Below are 14,240 nucleotides of genomic sequence, written 5' to 3' on the forward strand. Positions count from 1 at the left end.
TGCGCGCCCCATCCCCCCTCGATGGGGCCCGCCCACACCGGGGCCTCCCCCCTCCCGCCCACTGCTTTCTCAACGGCCCCGAGCCGGGGCTGCCCTCATTGCATACATAGTGCGCCTTTCCCTGCTTTTCTAGTGACCTAGCGTTCCGCACTGCCGTTTGGCCAGCCCATGCTCCCGTACCGTTGCGTTTCTCCCCAATGCGCCATGCCACTTTGCCAGTCATACACACGTTTCGATGCGTGCCCTGTCAGCTGCTTGCGTTGCATGTCGCCTTGCTCCACCCCTGTTTTATTGCTTTCTCTGCTTTCGCCCGGTTCCCGTCCCGTTTCGGCGGGGAGTCTATGTTGCAAGCTAGTTCTTGCTTTACCAGACTTTAAGCCCACACAAGCACAAGCAAGCGCCCGGTCTCTTCAGCGCCCCAATGCGGCCCGGTGCGCAGGTGCACCAGTGCCTCGCGGTCCTGACGACACCGTACTGCATTCAAGGTAGGTCTCGCGCTGCCCAAACATGGTGGGCGCCAGGTTGAGGGTGCCTACCACGTTGTGCACATGATGCTCTATAGATCCTAGCTAGCCGGCTGGCGCCGACTTCGCCAGCGCCTCTTGGAGCTGCGTCGGCTGGCCGAATCTGGTGCTAACCGTACGCTCACACCTTTGAAGGCTTCTGTGGCAACACGCAGAGCGTATTGCAGAAGAGCTGGTTCCAGTGCTGTACAGAGTGAGGGAAAGGCCTGCTCCTTCTGCAGGGCCAGCAGGCCGAGCCGTCTGCTACTGCGAGTGACATGGCCTGGCGGCGCCCTGCCTGCCTGCATCGGCATCCTGGAGGCATGCCGCCGCTACCTGCTGGCACAGGTGCGGGGCTGGTGGGGGTGGGTGGCTGCCCTCCCTCCCCGTTCCTGCCGGTGGCATGAAGTGTGTGCTGCGCCGCATGCTGCGTCGGCTCAAGCAACCCTACCCCTCTTTCCCCAAACCCCCTTGCCCCCGCCTGCATGCCTGCTGTGCCCCCCGCATCCCTGGCCCGCCACAGCTGAGGAACCCGCAGGACCAAGTCGTGCTGCATGTGGCGCAGAAGGGGCACCCGCAGCGCTGGCGGGCTGAGCCTTGGCGACGCGGAGCAGGGAGCTGGGCACCGCCAGGGGTGGCACTGCGCCCGCGCCGCTGGAAGCAGGTGGGAAGCCTGGCAGCCGCCTGGCGAGCAGCACTGGCCTGGGAGGGATGGGCAGCCCAGTTGGCGGCAGCATGGATGCTGGCACTGGAATCAGCAGCGCCATTGGGAGACAAGGGCACTGCTGCAGTGGCGGAGAGGAATGCCAACGGGAGCAATGGCCACTGCGCATGCAGCGCTCTCCTGCTCCACCGCGGGCGGCCGCCCCAACGTTGGGAATCAACTGTTCTTCCAGCCTCGCCAGGCGGGGAGGTGATGTTAGTTGAGTGGGATGAGTTCACAAGGCCGATGTCAACTGCAATCCCCGCTTGTAAGGCGCCGAAGCAGGTGCAAATATCCCGGCATGTCTGGAGTGAGAAAGCCGTGCCGAATGAGGAAGGTGCAGATGACCAGAGTGCAGTTCTCCTTGAACTCATCTGTGGTGGTTATCAGCTCTGCCACTCTGTGTATCGGCAGCCTCATGAACTCCTCCACCTCTCCGTCCTGCCAAGAAGCGGGGCGGGGCCTGTGAGCAAATCCTACAAGCTGTCAGCAATGCTTTTCAGGCACTACACTCTACCTGTGGGTGCGGCACAAAGTCTAGCGGGAGCTCCAGGTCGTAGCAAAAGAGCACGTCACGCTTCAGTCCTGCCGCCTGCAGGCAAATGCCAGGCTACACTTGTGAGGGGCAACAAAGGTCAGCAGCAGGGCCTGGCACAGCTGCAGGTCCAAGACCGGCACTGCGATGCAGCCTTTGGAGGTGCACCTGCAGCGAAGTGTAGCTGACTGCCCCTGTCGCGATGGCCTTGGCTGCAAGCTCGGGCGGGATGCTGGCCTCCTCCTGGCACTCCTTGACCACATTTTCCTGGCAGCTGCATGGTGATGGTGGAACTTTGTCATGGGGGTCAGGCATCCTGTGACTGGTAAGTTGCACGCTTGGCAGACATGCACCTTGGCAGCAAGCACTGCGCCCACCTCAGGCCATGCGGCTGCCCGCCGGCAGCAATGTGGTCGAGTTTCCCAGGCCTGCAGGGCAGCGGCAGCTGCTGCTGAGTGGGTGCCGCAACTCCTGGCGCATGCCTGGCAGGCTGGAATCCATGGTTTGGCTAAGGCTGGCAGGGCACCTCCAATGCAACCCACCACGTCGGTTTCGTGCGGCTGCGCCGCGCCACCCACAGCTCCAGGCCGCCGTCGGGAAGCCTCACATAGCCGTTGATGTGCACGCCTGCTGGCGGCGCATGGCGCAATGTCATGGCTTGCACAATCTTACAATCCTCGGCAATTCGGGCGATGCACCCCCACCCCACCCTCACCATATGCTTTGATGCCAAAGTGTGGCGCAGCCGCCCGCTCCAGCAGAAAGGCCGGCTCGTCATGAAAGGACTGCACCGCGGGGTACAGCTCGTTGCGCCAGCCGTCTATCACGCCTTCTTCTCGCAGCTGCTCCAGGACTGCCGCGATGGCTGCCGTGCGCGCCTGCTGGGTGGCCAGCTGGGGGTGCACCTGGATGCTGCCGCTGGAGCTGGCCTGGAAGACATCCGGGAATTGCTGCAAGTGTCGCTTTGCAAACTCAGGCCTCACATAACCCACGGTTGCGCCAGCGACCGTTAGCGGCAAGACCTCTTTGGCTGCCTCAGCTCCGTTGTTGCAATAGGAAACCCAGTGCAAGAGGCCAGGGATGAACGCCTCATAGTCGTTTCTGGGCAGCGGTTCAGTCATCACTGCAGAAGAACGCCGCTGCGGCGTGCTGGCAGGGGGCGGCGACTCTCCGCCCGCCGCCCGCCCACCTAGCGGCGCGCACCAGCGGGTGTGCCGCGAGCCAGGCGCCCTCCTGGCAAAAAGGGAGCGTACAGGCGTTGCTAATAACAGGCGCTGGGCCATGAGCTACGGATGGAGCAGGTGTGGGAATGTGGGAGCTCCAACTCCTGCGTCATGTAGGATGGATTGAATGGATTGGGAAGAACATATCGGGAGGCAATGGCCGGTTGGGAAAGTTGAGCAGCTTGCGGTCGTCCATCTTGTTGACAAGCCGGCGCTAATGGGCCAATTCGAGATCAGAGCCGTTGCAATGACGTTAAGCGTCCTTGTGCTGCTAGGGCGGCGGAGGCGACAACAGATGGGTGGCCGCCGCCGCGGTCGACCGGCCACTGCTGCACCGCCTGCTTTAGGTGCCAGCGCTCAAGCCACACAGCGGGCTTCCGGCTCCAAATTTTCGGCCGTACCGAGTCAAATAATTTACATCAACGGAGCGCTTTTTGACAGACGTGCACACCTCGTAGCGGCACCGTGGCGGTGCTCTTTGAGCCACCGTTGGGCACCCGGCGTGCCCAGAAGACCCGAGCCAGCGTGGGAATCAATGAAATAAGCTGCATCTCATTTGTTGCGGTGGGCAGGACGGGAGGACAGGGCCGCATCCCAGGCGTGACCATGAGGCATGCTGCCACAGCGAGCTCGTCGCTGTCGGTTCCGCTGTGCCTGCGCCGCGAGTGTTTTGCTGAGGTGGCGGCGCCTCCTGCTCACTTCCGTCCAAACCACCCTTTCTTCTGCTGGAACTCCGAGTCCTGGGCATAGTCCCCGTATTTGGCCGCCATCTTGGCTGCAACAAAGGACGGGGCGAGGCGTAAGTTGTGGGGCGACTCACGGGCCTGCCTCTCCCAGTGCCCCTCCCCACGGCTGCGCGGTCTCGCCAGCAAGGGCTGCCGACCCCTCGCCGAGGCCTGCACCCAGCACCTAAACAGCGATAGAAATGTAGTGAGCCATGCGGCGCACCCACCCACCTGTGGTGGACTTGTAGAGTTTGGAGGAGGCATAGGAGGCGGCACCCGGGCTGGGCAGGGAGCCGCTCCCAGGGGACCGCCCAGACACGCTCTGCTGCAGCTTCTGCATCTGCGGGAGGCAGGCCATTTGGTGTGCGGGTGCGGGTCAGTGTGGTTGTGGCGTGGCGCCTGCGCCACAACATGATCATGGGGCTGCGGTGCTAGCCACGGTACCGCATCCCTGCCAGCCACACGGGGCGGGGGCAGCCCAGCCAGGAAGACAGCGGCAGCACAGGTTCCAGCAGGTTGTTCCTTGTCCTCCGACAAACAGCGGACAAAACAAACTAAACCACAGCGGCAGGCGGCGCGGCGCGCCTGTATCTGCGAGCTGGAGGGCCGTGCATCCGCCTCGCCCCCCTCGTCAAAGTTCTCAAAGTCCCGCTCTCGAGGGTACACGCACACGCGCAGCACTACCGCCACCAGCACGCTGATGAACTGCAGGGACGGATAGAGGCAGCAGCAACAAGCCAGGAGGGAGGGAGGAGGTGGTGGGCGCGGCAGGCAGTGGGGAGCAGCGGCAGGGCTGGGGCGGCGTGCACTGGCAGCGCAGGCAGGCAAACAAGCGCCTGGCGGCCGTGCCGCACAGCAGCAGCAGCACAGTCCAGTGTTGCCTGTACTGCCCTGTACCGCACCTGCAGGATGCAGACGACCAGGAAGAACCAGCGCCCTCCCGCCACCTTGTCCTTCAGCTCCTGCTTGCTGTAGCCAACAGGGTGCGGTGGGGAGGGAAGGTGGTACAGGGCGGGCGCCTCAGCCTCAGCCTCCCGGTCGCCAATGCACCTGGCCTGGCCAGTTCCGTCTGCGACTGTGCAGCTCCCTCACGCCCCAACCACGAGCTGCGGTTGGTAGGCTGGGCCACTCTCCTGCCCGCACGTACACCCACCGCCCGATACGAGCCACCGCCGCCGCCCCAGCCAGCCCCCCCACCCCAGAACCCCGGTCATCTCCCGCAGCGCGCTCACTCTGCCTGCGTGAAGTCTGGATCGTTCTCCTGCTCATACTTGACCAGGTCGTCCACGGTGTTGCCGTAGTTGAAAAACATGCTCAGCGTGAGGCCCAGCTCGGCTGCACGGCAAGCAGGCATGGTGGCGTGAAGCGTGGTTCAGGTGCAGAAACGTGTTCGGCGTGGTTGATGGCAGCAGGGGGTGAGGCAGCTGCGCCGAGGGCTGCCAGATGCTTGCAATGTGCTGGCAGGTGCGCACCTAGGGTGATCAGGCTGCCCAGGTAGAGGTAGAGCGTGAGGCAGCAGTTGATTCGCAGGGAGCCGACCAGGCCCACCAGCACCGCCACCAGCGCACACACACCCACAATCAGCAGGCCCCTGCAAGCGCCACAACCGAGGGTGGCGGGCAAGGCAGTGGAGGAGGTGGGCGGGAGCGCAGGCGCTGGCGCGGCAGCAGCGGCAGCGGCAGCGGCTTGAGGGCCAAGAGGACAGAAGAACACCGGCAGCCTGTGCCCGTGTCAGCTCCTGGGGCTGGCCTGCCAGCACTCACAGCGGCAGCGCGGTCTTGGGCGGGTTCTGCAGGATGAAGGCATAGGCGATGAAGCCAACGGCGCTGAGGAAGTTGAGCAGCAGGAAGCTGCGCAGCATCCATGCGACCACGGGCCGCTCGCGGCTGCGCGCCATGCCGCCAATAGTGAGCGGGCAGGCGAGAGAACTCGGTCAGATGGAAGTCGGCTGGAGCTGCCGCCCAACTGCCGCGAGCCTGCACGCACAGCGGGCATGCACAAAGGAGCATTTGTCGGGTGCAGGCGGCGCCAGAGCTCGCGCCCGCGGCGGCGGGTCGGCGGCACGGGTCGGCGGCGCAGCAGGGGGGCAGCGCTGCGCGCTGCACAGTGCAGCGGCCAAAGTCGGACAATCAGACTCGCACAATTGAGCTGCGAGGGCGTTAGAGCAAGCTCTGCACGGGCGGGTGCAGAGGTGGTTGCTGACCAGCGGGCGAGACAGCAGGCTGCAGGCGCGGCAGCACTGAATTCCCTGCATCCACACCTGCACGGCCGCGGCGCGCTGCTGCTTGCAGGGGCCACAGTAGGCTCGGCTTCCTGACCAGCCGCGTGTGTGAACACTCAGTCACAGAGGGCGGTGAACAGTTCACTACTCTGTAAAGGCCTTGCAAGAATCTGAAGGGAGGGCTTCAGGGCATGGGGGGGCCGCTGTGCATACGTGGAATTTCCGCCGGCTATATCAAGAATTCTATCGCACAAACCACCCGATAGCTAGCCAAGTGGCTTTACGGCATCAGTACCGACGGAGGCACCCAGGTGAAGTGCATGTGCCGAGACATGGCGGCTCAAGCGGGGGACCCCCAGGCGGCCCTGCTGTCGGACCTGGCAGCCCTGAAGCTTCAAGAGGTAGCGCAGCCGCGATCTGCACGTGCGTTCTCCGGCGCCCCGCTTACATCTGCCTGGCCCACGATTCTGCTGCGTGCAGGGAGATGCACAAGGGGCGGAGCAGCTGTTCAGGAAAGCCCTGAAGGCCCAGCAGCAGCGGCAAGCCGGCGGCACCGCCGACGCCGACGCCGACGACTCGGCGGAAGAGGACAGCTGGGAAGGTGTGCTCTTGACTTTCTTCCTAACCACTTTGCCGATTCATATGCGAGGCCAGTAGCACAGGGACAGATGGGCCAGAGGGAGGCACGCCAACAAGGCACGACCGCCCACCACATGCCCCGCAGCCTGGGACGAGGCCACCGCACTACCGCCGCGGCCCGCCCCCCCCGCAGCAGCGTCACGCGACGACGGGGACGGCTGGGAGGCGGCAGCGGCCGCCGCCGCCGCCTCGTCCCGCAGCCGGCCAGCTCCCTGCGGCGGCGGAGGCACCTTTGGCGTCGGCGGCCCCGCCAGCAGCAGCGGCAGCGCCTCCGCCGGTGCACTCCCATTCGGCGGGGGCCACGTGTTGGAGCTGTACGATTTGACGCCTGCAGTACGCACCCAGCACCTGGAGGCGTTCCTGGAGCGCTTCTGCGGCGGCCACCCCGTGCAGCCCACGCTCAAGTGAGGGCCGCCTGCTGCTGCTGCTGCGTCGGCCGCTGCTGGCGAGGAGCTTGGTGGTGCTGGCTGCAAGAAGCCGCCGCTCCTGCGCCCTGATGCTGCCCGATCTGAGCTGACGCCGCTGCACCAGCCTTGGGTGTGCAAGCAGCCAGCCATGCACAGGCCCAGCCAGCAGCACCGCCCACCCCACCCTGTTGGCTGGCTGCCGCTGCAGGTGGGTGGACGACTGCCACGCCGCAGTCGTGTGTGCTGACCCCCAGGCAGCGCGGCAGCTGCTGGGGGCAGCCACGGCGGCAGGCGCGGACGCAGAGTTCAGGTTGCGCGGCTACGCAGATGCCGGCAGCGGCACACGCAAGCTGCCCGCCTCGGGTGCGTGCGCATGTGTGTGTGGTGGTGGGTGGGGGGTGGGGGGGTAGCCAGGGGGTGCGCTGGCGGGACGGGCGATGCAGGGACGCTGCCGAGGCAGGCGGCACATGCGTGCCAGCTGGTTGGGGCGCCCCAGGCTGGACGCTTCATTGCCTGCCTCTCCTCACCCGCTCGCCCGCAGAGCTGCAGCCGCCCAAGCCGCGGCCCGCGACATCGGCAGCAGTGGCTCGCCGCCTGATTGGCGGCGCGCTCAACATGCGGCTCAGGTGGGGCGGGAGCTCCATCTGAGCTGGAGGGGGCGATTGGTGTGGCGGCACAGAGTCCAAGGGGTCCCGCCCCCCCTCGAATACCAGGGCCGGCATGTCGTGACCCGGTGCCCTGTGCCTGCAGGGACAAGGATGCGGAGCAGCAGCTGGCGGCGACGCGGCGGCAGCAGCGCGAGGAGCGCGAGGAGCGGCAGAAGGCGCTGGATGCCACCTGGGAGGCGTAGGCCTGCTTCAATCTTCCTCGTTTTCAGTTGTTCACATCATTATTGCGGCTGAAGACCAGAGATGTAGAATCGCAGCCGTGCGGCGCAATGTGCCTTGGGTGCATTCAGGCAAGTTCTGCATCTGCAGCGACTCGATCCGACGATGCCTTCCGCCAGCATGTCTCCCTCTGCAGCCAGGACTCAATCGCACTAGAATTAGGTCTGCTCAAAGCAGCCTGCCCACCCCAGGCAATTCAGGAGCTCTCCCTCTCGGGCGAATGTGATGTGATCAGCCTGATCACTGGGGGGCGCTCGCAGCAACGGCCCAACAGCGATGGCGCCTGGGCCTTCTTTCAGCGGCGGCGGAATGCCGGGGGGGCATGCAACACGGCCCAGCAGGGCAAGGCGGGGCAGGCGAGCAGCATGGCAACGATGCACTCTTCTCGGTGCATGCCGGGCCCAGGTCGCAAGCGAGCACCTCTGCCAACAGCCCTCCTCCCCGTCTGCCACTGTGTCTGCTGCTTCCAGCATTGCTGCCTGGGATGAGGCGGCAATACTACCGCCAGCTTCTTTACGCTTGTCATCGTTACCCACAGCTTCTCTCGTAATCAACAAGCAAAACTGAGGTGTATAGCACGTGGGCGGGTTGTAATCAAAACCACTGGGGCAGGCTGTACAGCAAACAGGATCAAGGAAACAGCCTCGAGCACGGTCAGAGGCAACTACATGTATGAAAGCATCGCAGAAAAAGCAAGAGGACTCATGCAGAGGTCATCAGCGGCAAGCTCAGCACTCGGTATCACAGAGGAACGGCAGACATAACATAAAGCAAGGCATATGCACACGGCAAAAAGGGCTGTTCACCACTGTAAGCTGCCAGGCAGGTATGCCTGCCTGACATGATCATGCCAGCTGCAGCGTGCTGAGTGCAGGGGCCGAAGAGGACCATTCACCGTGGTGCACCTGCACCCGGTTGGCTGGCTGCGCATTGCCAGCGCCGTTCTGCCACTGCCGCCGTTCTGCCATTGCCAGCGCCGTTCTGGCGCAGCTCACGGCCCCTTGATAAATGCTTTTACGAGGGACTTGCGGTTGGGCACTGCACAGAAGTTGTGGGCGCCAAAGTAAGAGAGGGCTTGAGCTTCACGAGTGGGGTCAGAGCAGCGAGCAGGTCGTTGTTTGCGCTGCTCAAAATGCCCAGCAGCACCTGCCTTTCAACCTCGAACACAGGTTGAAAAGTGCGAGCAGTAAGGCATGGTGCAGCAGCACCTCCTCCACGCCACACCAAGACAGCAACGCTCGCAGACCGACTTACGCAGCATGCTTCCTTGCTGCCCAAAGTCTACACCGTAAAACTCGGCCAGGGTGTCGACCTGGGCATGAGTCCACTGAAGGCGCGGCAAGGGGATGGCGGCCAGCCAGCTTCCCGGCGTGGGTGGCGGCAAGGGCCCAGGCAGGCTGCGACGATGCACTGTGCGTGCAGAGGCCAGCCCAGAACCCGCCTGAAAGAGTCCACCATCTCCCCAACACGCCTCCCACCTCAATCCACAGCGCAGTTGTCGTCGGCGGAAATACACCAGCGGCAGGCAGTGCCCCAAACTCTGCTCCAGGATGATGCACGTCATTGCGCAGCGGCTGCAGCGGGCCGTCCTCGCGCGCATCGCGGTTGTGCACCCGAGCAGCAAGGTTGTGGGCGCCGACTAGCATCTGCCGCAGCTCCTGCTGCCCCTGCTGCAGCTCCTGCTGCCCCTGCCGCAGCTCCTGCTGCCCCTGCTGCAGCTCCTGCTGCCCCTGCTGCAGCTCCTGCTGCCCCTGCTGCAGCCCCTGCTGCCCCTGCTGCAGCCCTTGCACAGCTTGCAGAAGGAACTGCTGCCCCTGCTGCAGCGCCAGCAGCCCCTGCTGGATCCCCTGCATCACCTGCGGCAGCTCCTGCTGTACCGCCTGCTGCACAGCGGGCCCCGCTGCCTGCTGCACCGTCTCCTGGATGCCCTCCTGCTGCATCGCCTGCTGCACAGCGGGACCCACGGCAGGCTGCACAACCTGAAGGATGCCCTGCGTCAGCCGACCAGCCACTTCAAGTTCACCTGGACAACCATGGGGCAGAGCAGAGGCAGCAGGCGCCGGGGCGTTGAACGTCCTCCATAGCCACCCACCACCACATTGTGTCCCTAATGGCGGGGCACTTGCCTATGGCCCACCCAGCCGTATTGACAAGGTCCGTAAACAGCTGACCATTTGGGAGGCCGGCCCCGCCACCTGCACCAGGGGCGCGAACTGGCTGGCGCAGCGTCGGCCATGGCGGCATTGCAGCCAGCTTCACCGGCAGTGGGGCGGCCTGCTGCAAAATATCCTGCCCAGGCGTCTGGGTTGTTAGCTCCTACCTGCGCGTGCAGCCAGGTCCACCACGCATCGATCAACGAACTGCTTCAGGACTTGGTCTGCTTGGCCAGGTTCCACAGCGAGCCCGTCAGGCACCTGGTCCACCGGAGCAGGCTGGACGAAGTTCATGGTGGCGACAAAGACCAGGCGCCGCCTTCAACCCAATTCGGGGCGATGGGTTGGAACAATCGTGTATGACCACCAGACAAGAAAACACAGGCGCTAAGAAGAGCGCACGGGCAGCCTTTGCTTTAGGGAGGTACGAGCGGTGCACGATGTGGAACTCCCGCTGTATCAAGAATTCTATCGCACAAACCACCCGATAGCTAGCCAAGTGGCTTTACGGCATCAGTACCGACGGAGGCACCCAGGTGAAGTGCATGTGCCGAGACATGGCGGCTCAAGCGAGGGATCCCCAGGCGGCCCTGCTGTCGGACCTGGCAGCCCTGAAGCTTCAAGAGGTAGCGCAGCCGCGATCTGCACGTGTGTTCTCCGGCGCCCCGCTCACAGCTGCCTGGCCCACGCTTCTGCTGCGTGCAGGGAGATGCAGAAGGGGCGGAGCAGCTGTTCAGGAAAGCCCTGGAGGCCCAGCAGCAGCGGCAAGCCGGCGGCACCGCCGACGCCGACGCCGACGACTCGGCGGAAGCGGACAGCTGGGAAGGTGTGCTCTTGACTTTCTTCCTAACCACTTTGCCGATTTATATGCGAGGCCAGTAGCACAGGGACAGAGGGGCCAGAGGGAGGCACGCCAACAAGACACGATCGCCCACCACATGCCCCGCAGCCTGGGACGAGGCCAGCGCACTACCGCCGCAGCCCGCCGCCCCCGCAGCAGCGTCACGCGACGACGGGGACGGCTGGGAGGCGGCAGCGGCAGCCGCCGCCGCCTCGTCCCGCAGCCGGCCAGCTCCCTGCGGCGGAGGCACCTTTGGCGTCGGCGGCCCCGCCAGCAGCAGCGGCAGCGCCTCCGCAGATGCACTCCCATTCGGCGGGGGCCACGTGTTGGAGCTGTACGATTTGACGCCTGCAGTACGCACCCAGCACCTGGAGGCGTTCCTGGAGCGCTTCTGCGGCGGCCACCCCGTGCAGCCCACGCTCAAGTGAGGGGCGCCTGCTGCTGCTGCTGCATCGGCCGCTGCTGGCGAGGAGCTTGGTGGTGCTGGCTGCAAGAAGCCGCCGCTCCTGCGCCCTGACGCCGCTGCACCAGCCTTGGGTGTGCCAGCAGCCAGCCATGCACAGGCCCAGCCAGCAGCACCGCCCAGTCCACCCTGCTGGCTGGCTACCGCTGCAGGTGGGTGGACGACTGCCACGCCGCAGTCGTGTGTGCTGACCCCCAGGCAGCGCGGCAGCTGCTGGGGGCAGCCACGGCGGCAGGCACGGACGCAGAGTTCAGGTTGCGCGGCTACGCAGATGCCGGCAGCGGCACACGCAAGCTGCCCGCCTCGGGTGCGGTACGCATGTGTGTGTGGTGGTGGGTGGGGGGTGGGGGGGGTAGCCAGGGGGTGCGCTGGCGGGACGGGCGATGCAGGGACGCTGCCGAGGCAGGCGGCACATGCGTGCCAGCTGGTTGGGGCGCCCCAGGCTGGACGCTTCATTGCCTGCCTCTCCTCACCCGCTCGCCTGCAGAGCTGCAGACGCCCAAGCCGCGGCCCGCGACGTCGACAGCAGTGGCTCGCCGCCTGATTGGCGGCGCGCTCAACATGCGGCTCAGGTGGGGCGGGAGCTCCATCTGAGCTGGAGGGGGCGATTGGTGTGGCGGCACAGGTTCCAAGGGGTCCCCCTCCCTCGAATATCAAGGCCGGCATGTCGTCACCCGGCGCCCTGTGCCTGCAGGGACAAGGATGCGGAGCAGCAGCTGGCGGCGACGCGGCGGCAGCAGCGCGAGGAGCGCGAGGAGCGGCAGAAGGCGCTGGATGCCACCTGGGAGGCGTAGGCCTGCTTCAATCTTCCTCGTTTTCAGTTGTTCACATCATTATTGCGGCTGAAGACCAGAGATGTAGAATCGCAGCCGTGCGGCGCAATGTGCCTTGGGTGCATTCAGGCAAGTTCTGCATCTGCAGCGACTCGATCCGACGATGCCTTCCGCCAGCATGTCTCCCTCTGCAGCCAGGACTCAATCGCACTAGAATTAGGTCTGCTCAAAGCAGCCTGCCCACCCCAGGCAATTCAGGAGCTCTCCCTCTCGGGCGAATGTGATGTGATCAGCCTGATCACTGGGGGGCGCTCGCAGCAACGGCCCAACAGCGATGGCGCCTGGGCCTTCTTTCAGCGGCGGCGGAATGCCGGGGGGGCATGCAACACGGCCCAGCAGGGCAAGGCGGGGCAGGCGAGCAGCATGGCAACGATGCACTCTTCTCGGTGCATGCCGGGCCCAGGTCGCAAGCGAGCACCTCTGCCAACAGCCCTCCTCCCCGTCTGCCACTGTGTCTGCTGCTTCCAGCATTGCTGCCTGGGATGAGGCGGCAATACTACCGCCAGCTTCTTTACGCTTGTCATCGTTACCCACAGCTTCTCTCGTAATCAACAAGCAAAACTGAGGTGTATAGCACGTGGGCGGGTTGTAATCAAAACCACTGGGGCAGGCTGTACAGCAAACAGGATCAAGGAAACAGCCTCGAGCACGGTCAGAGGCAACTACATGTATGAAAGCATCGCAGAAAAAGCAAGAGGACTCATGCAGAGGTCATCAGCGGCAAGCTCAGCACTCGGTATCACAGAGGAACGGCAGACATAACATAAAGCAAGGCATATGCACACGGCAAAAAGGGCTGTTCACCACTGTAAGCTGCCAGGCAGGTATGCCTGCCTGACATGATCATGCCAGCTGCAGCGTGCTGAGTGCAGGGGCCGAAGAGGACCATTCACCGTGGTGCACCTGCACCCGGTTGGCTGGCTGCGCATTGCCAGCGCCGTTCTGCCACTGCCGCCGTTCTGCCATTGCCAGCGCCGTTCTGGCGCAGCTCACGGCCCCTTGATAAATGCTTTTACGAGGGACTTGCGGTTGGGCACTGCACAGAAGTTGTGGGCGCCAAAGTAAGAGAGGGCTTGAGCTTCACGAGTGGGGTCAGAGCAGCGAGCAGGTCGTTGTTTGCGCTGCTCAAAATGCCCAGCAGCACCTGCCTTTCAACCTCGAACACAGGTTGAAAAGTGCGAGCAGTAAGGCATGGTGCAGCAGCACCTCCTCCACGCCACACCAAGACAGCAACGCTCGCAGACCGACTTACGCAGCATGCTTCCTTGCTGCCCAAAGTCTACACCGTAAAACTCGGCCAGGGTGTCGACCTGGGCATGAGTCCACTGAAGGCGCGGCAAGGGGATGGCGGCCAGCCAGCTTCCCGGCGTGGGTGGCGGCAAGGGCCCAGGCAGGCTGCGACGATGCACTGTGCGTGCAGAGGCCAGCCCAGAACCCGCCTGAAAGAGTCCACCATCTCCCCAACACGCCTCCCACCTCAATCCACAGCGCAGTTGTCGTCGGCGGAAATACACCAGCGGCAGGCAGTGCCCCAAACTCTGCTCCAGGATGATGCACGTCATTGCGCAGCGGCTGCAGCGGGCCGTCCTCGCGCGCATCGCGGTTGTGCACCCGAGCAGCAAGGTTGTGGGCGCCGACTAGCATCTGCCGCAGCTCCTGCTGCCCCTGCTGCAGCTCCTGCTGCCCCTGCCGCAGCTCCTGCTGCCCCTGCTGCAGCTCCTGCTGCCCCTGCTGCAGCCCCTGCTGCCCCTGCTGCAGCCCCTGCTGCCCCTGCTGCAGCCCTTGCTACAGCTTGCAGAAGGAACGTGCTGCCCCTGCTGCAGCGCCAGCAGCCCCTGCTGGATCCCCTGCATCACCTGCGGCAGCTCCTGCTGTACCGCCTGCTGCACAGCGGGCCCCGCTGCCTGCTGCACCGTCTCCTGGATGCCCTCCTGCTGCATCGCCTGCTGCACAGCGGGACCCACGGCAGGCTGCACAACCTGAAGGATGCCCTGCGTCAGCCGACCAGCCACTTCAAGTTCACCTGGACAACCATGGGGCAGAGCAGAGGCAGCAGGCGCCGGGGCGTTGAACGTCCTCCATAGCCACCCACCACCACATTGTGTCC

At 64.7% G+C, this 14,240-nt stretch overlaps 7 protein-coding genes across 7 annotated transcripts in view; 3 read left to right on the forward strand and 4 right to left on the reverse strand.

The window, feature by feature from the left end:
• Positions 1-1,455: 1,455 nt before the first annotated feature.
• CHLNCDRAFT_27994 (hypothetical protein) lies at positions 1,456-2,862 on the reverse strand (the record flags this gene model as incomplete). The annotated part of the gene is made up of 6 exons (XM_005843530.1): positions 1,456-1,647; positions 1,724-1,798; positions 1,910-2,015; positions 2,119-2,169; positions 2,284-2,371; positions 2,457-2,862. 6 exons carry the CDS (start codon positions 2,860-2,862, stop codon positions 1,456-1,458), a joined length of 918 nt encoding a protein of 305 aa, XP_005843592.1.
• A 797-nt stretch (positions 2,863-3,659) lies between these two features.
• Positions 3,660-5,586, reverse strand: CHLNCDRAFT_140152 (expressed protein; the record flags this gene model as incomplete). The annotated part of the gene is made up of 7 exons (XM_005843531.1): positions 3,660-3,739; positions 3,921-4,029; positions 4,245-4,394; positions 4,592-4,658; positions 4,922-5,024; positions 5,162-5,280; positions 5,453-5,586. 7 exons carry the CDS (start codon positions 5,584-5,586, stop codon positions 3,660-3,662), a joined length of 762 nt encoding a protein of 253 aa, XP_005843593.1.
• Positions 5,587-6,242: 656 nt separating this feature from the next.
• Positions 6,243-7,806, forward strand: CHLNCDRAFT_59203 (expressed protein; the record flags this gene model as incomplete). Its single annotated transcript, XM_005843478.1, has 6 exons — positions 6,243-6,311; positions 6,391-6,511; positions 6,635-6,953; positions 7,165-7,319; positions 7,498-7,582; positions 7,707-7,806. 6 exons carry the CDS (start codon positions 6,243-6,245, stop codon positions 7,804-7,806), a joined length of 849 nt encoding a protein of 282 aa, XP_005843540.1.
• Positions 7,807-8,678: 872 nt separating this feature from the next.
• On the reverse strand, positions 8,679-10,376 carry CHLNCDRAFT_59204 (expressed protein). Its single transcript, XM_005843532.1, has 5 exons — positions 10,164-10,376; positions 9,970-10,038; positions 9,322-9,866; positions 9,098-9,170; positions 8,679-8,881 (listed from the first exon to the last, which is right to left on the reverse strand). Exons 1-5 carry the CDS (start codon positions 10,288-10,290, stop codon positions 8,835-8,837), a joined length of 861 nt encoding a protein of 286 aa, XP_005843594.1. The 5' UTR covers positions 10,291-10,376; the 3' UTR covers positions 8,679-8,834.
• A 177-nt stretch (positions 10,377-10,553) lies between these two features.
• CHLNCDRAFT_140155 (expressed protein) lies at positions 10,554-12,094 on the forward strand (the record flags this gene model as incomplete). Its single annotated transcript, XM_005843479.1, has 6 exons — positions 10,554-10,622; positions 10,702-10,822; positions 10,946-11,261; positions 11,453-11,607; positions 11,788-11,872; positions 11,995-12,094. 6 exons carry the CDS (start codon positions 10,554-10,556, stop codon positions 12,092-12,094), a joined length of 846 nt encoding a protein of 281 aa, XP_005843541.1.
• Positions 12,095-13,122: 1,028 nt separating this feature from the next.
• Positions 13,123-14,073, reverse strand: CHLNCDRAFT_140156 (hypothetical protein; the record flags this gene model as incomplete). Its single annotated transcript, XM_005843533.1, has 4 exons — positions 13,123-13,169; positions 13,386-13,458; positions 13,691-13,918; positions 13,990-14,073. 4 exons carry the CDS (start codon positions 14,071-14,073, stop codon positions 13,123-13,125), a joined length of 432 nt encoding a protein of 143 aa, XP_005843595.1.
• A 93-nt stretch (positions 14,074-14,166) lies between these two features.
• CHLNCDRAFT_140157 (hypothetical protein) overlaps positions 14,167-14,240 on the forward strand; it is a gene marked incomplete at both ends in the record, with an annotated part of 1,829 nt that continues 1,755 nt past the window's right edge. Inside the window, one exon of the mRNA XM_005843480.1 lies at positions 14,167-14,206. Coding sequence (XP_005843542.1) covers positions 14,167-14,206 — 40 coding nt within the window. The remainder of the gene's footprint in view (positions 14,207-14,240) is intronic.

Source organism: Chlorella variabilis (assembly GCF_000147415.1).
Source record: "Chlorella variabilis unplaced genomic scaffold CHLNCscaffold_29, whole genome shotgun sequence".
Lineage (NCBI taxonomy): Eukaryota > Viridiplantae > Chlorophyta > Trebouxiophyceae > Chlorellales > Chlorellaceae > Chlorella > Chlorella variabilis.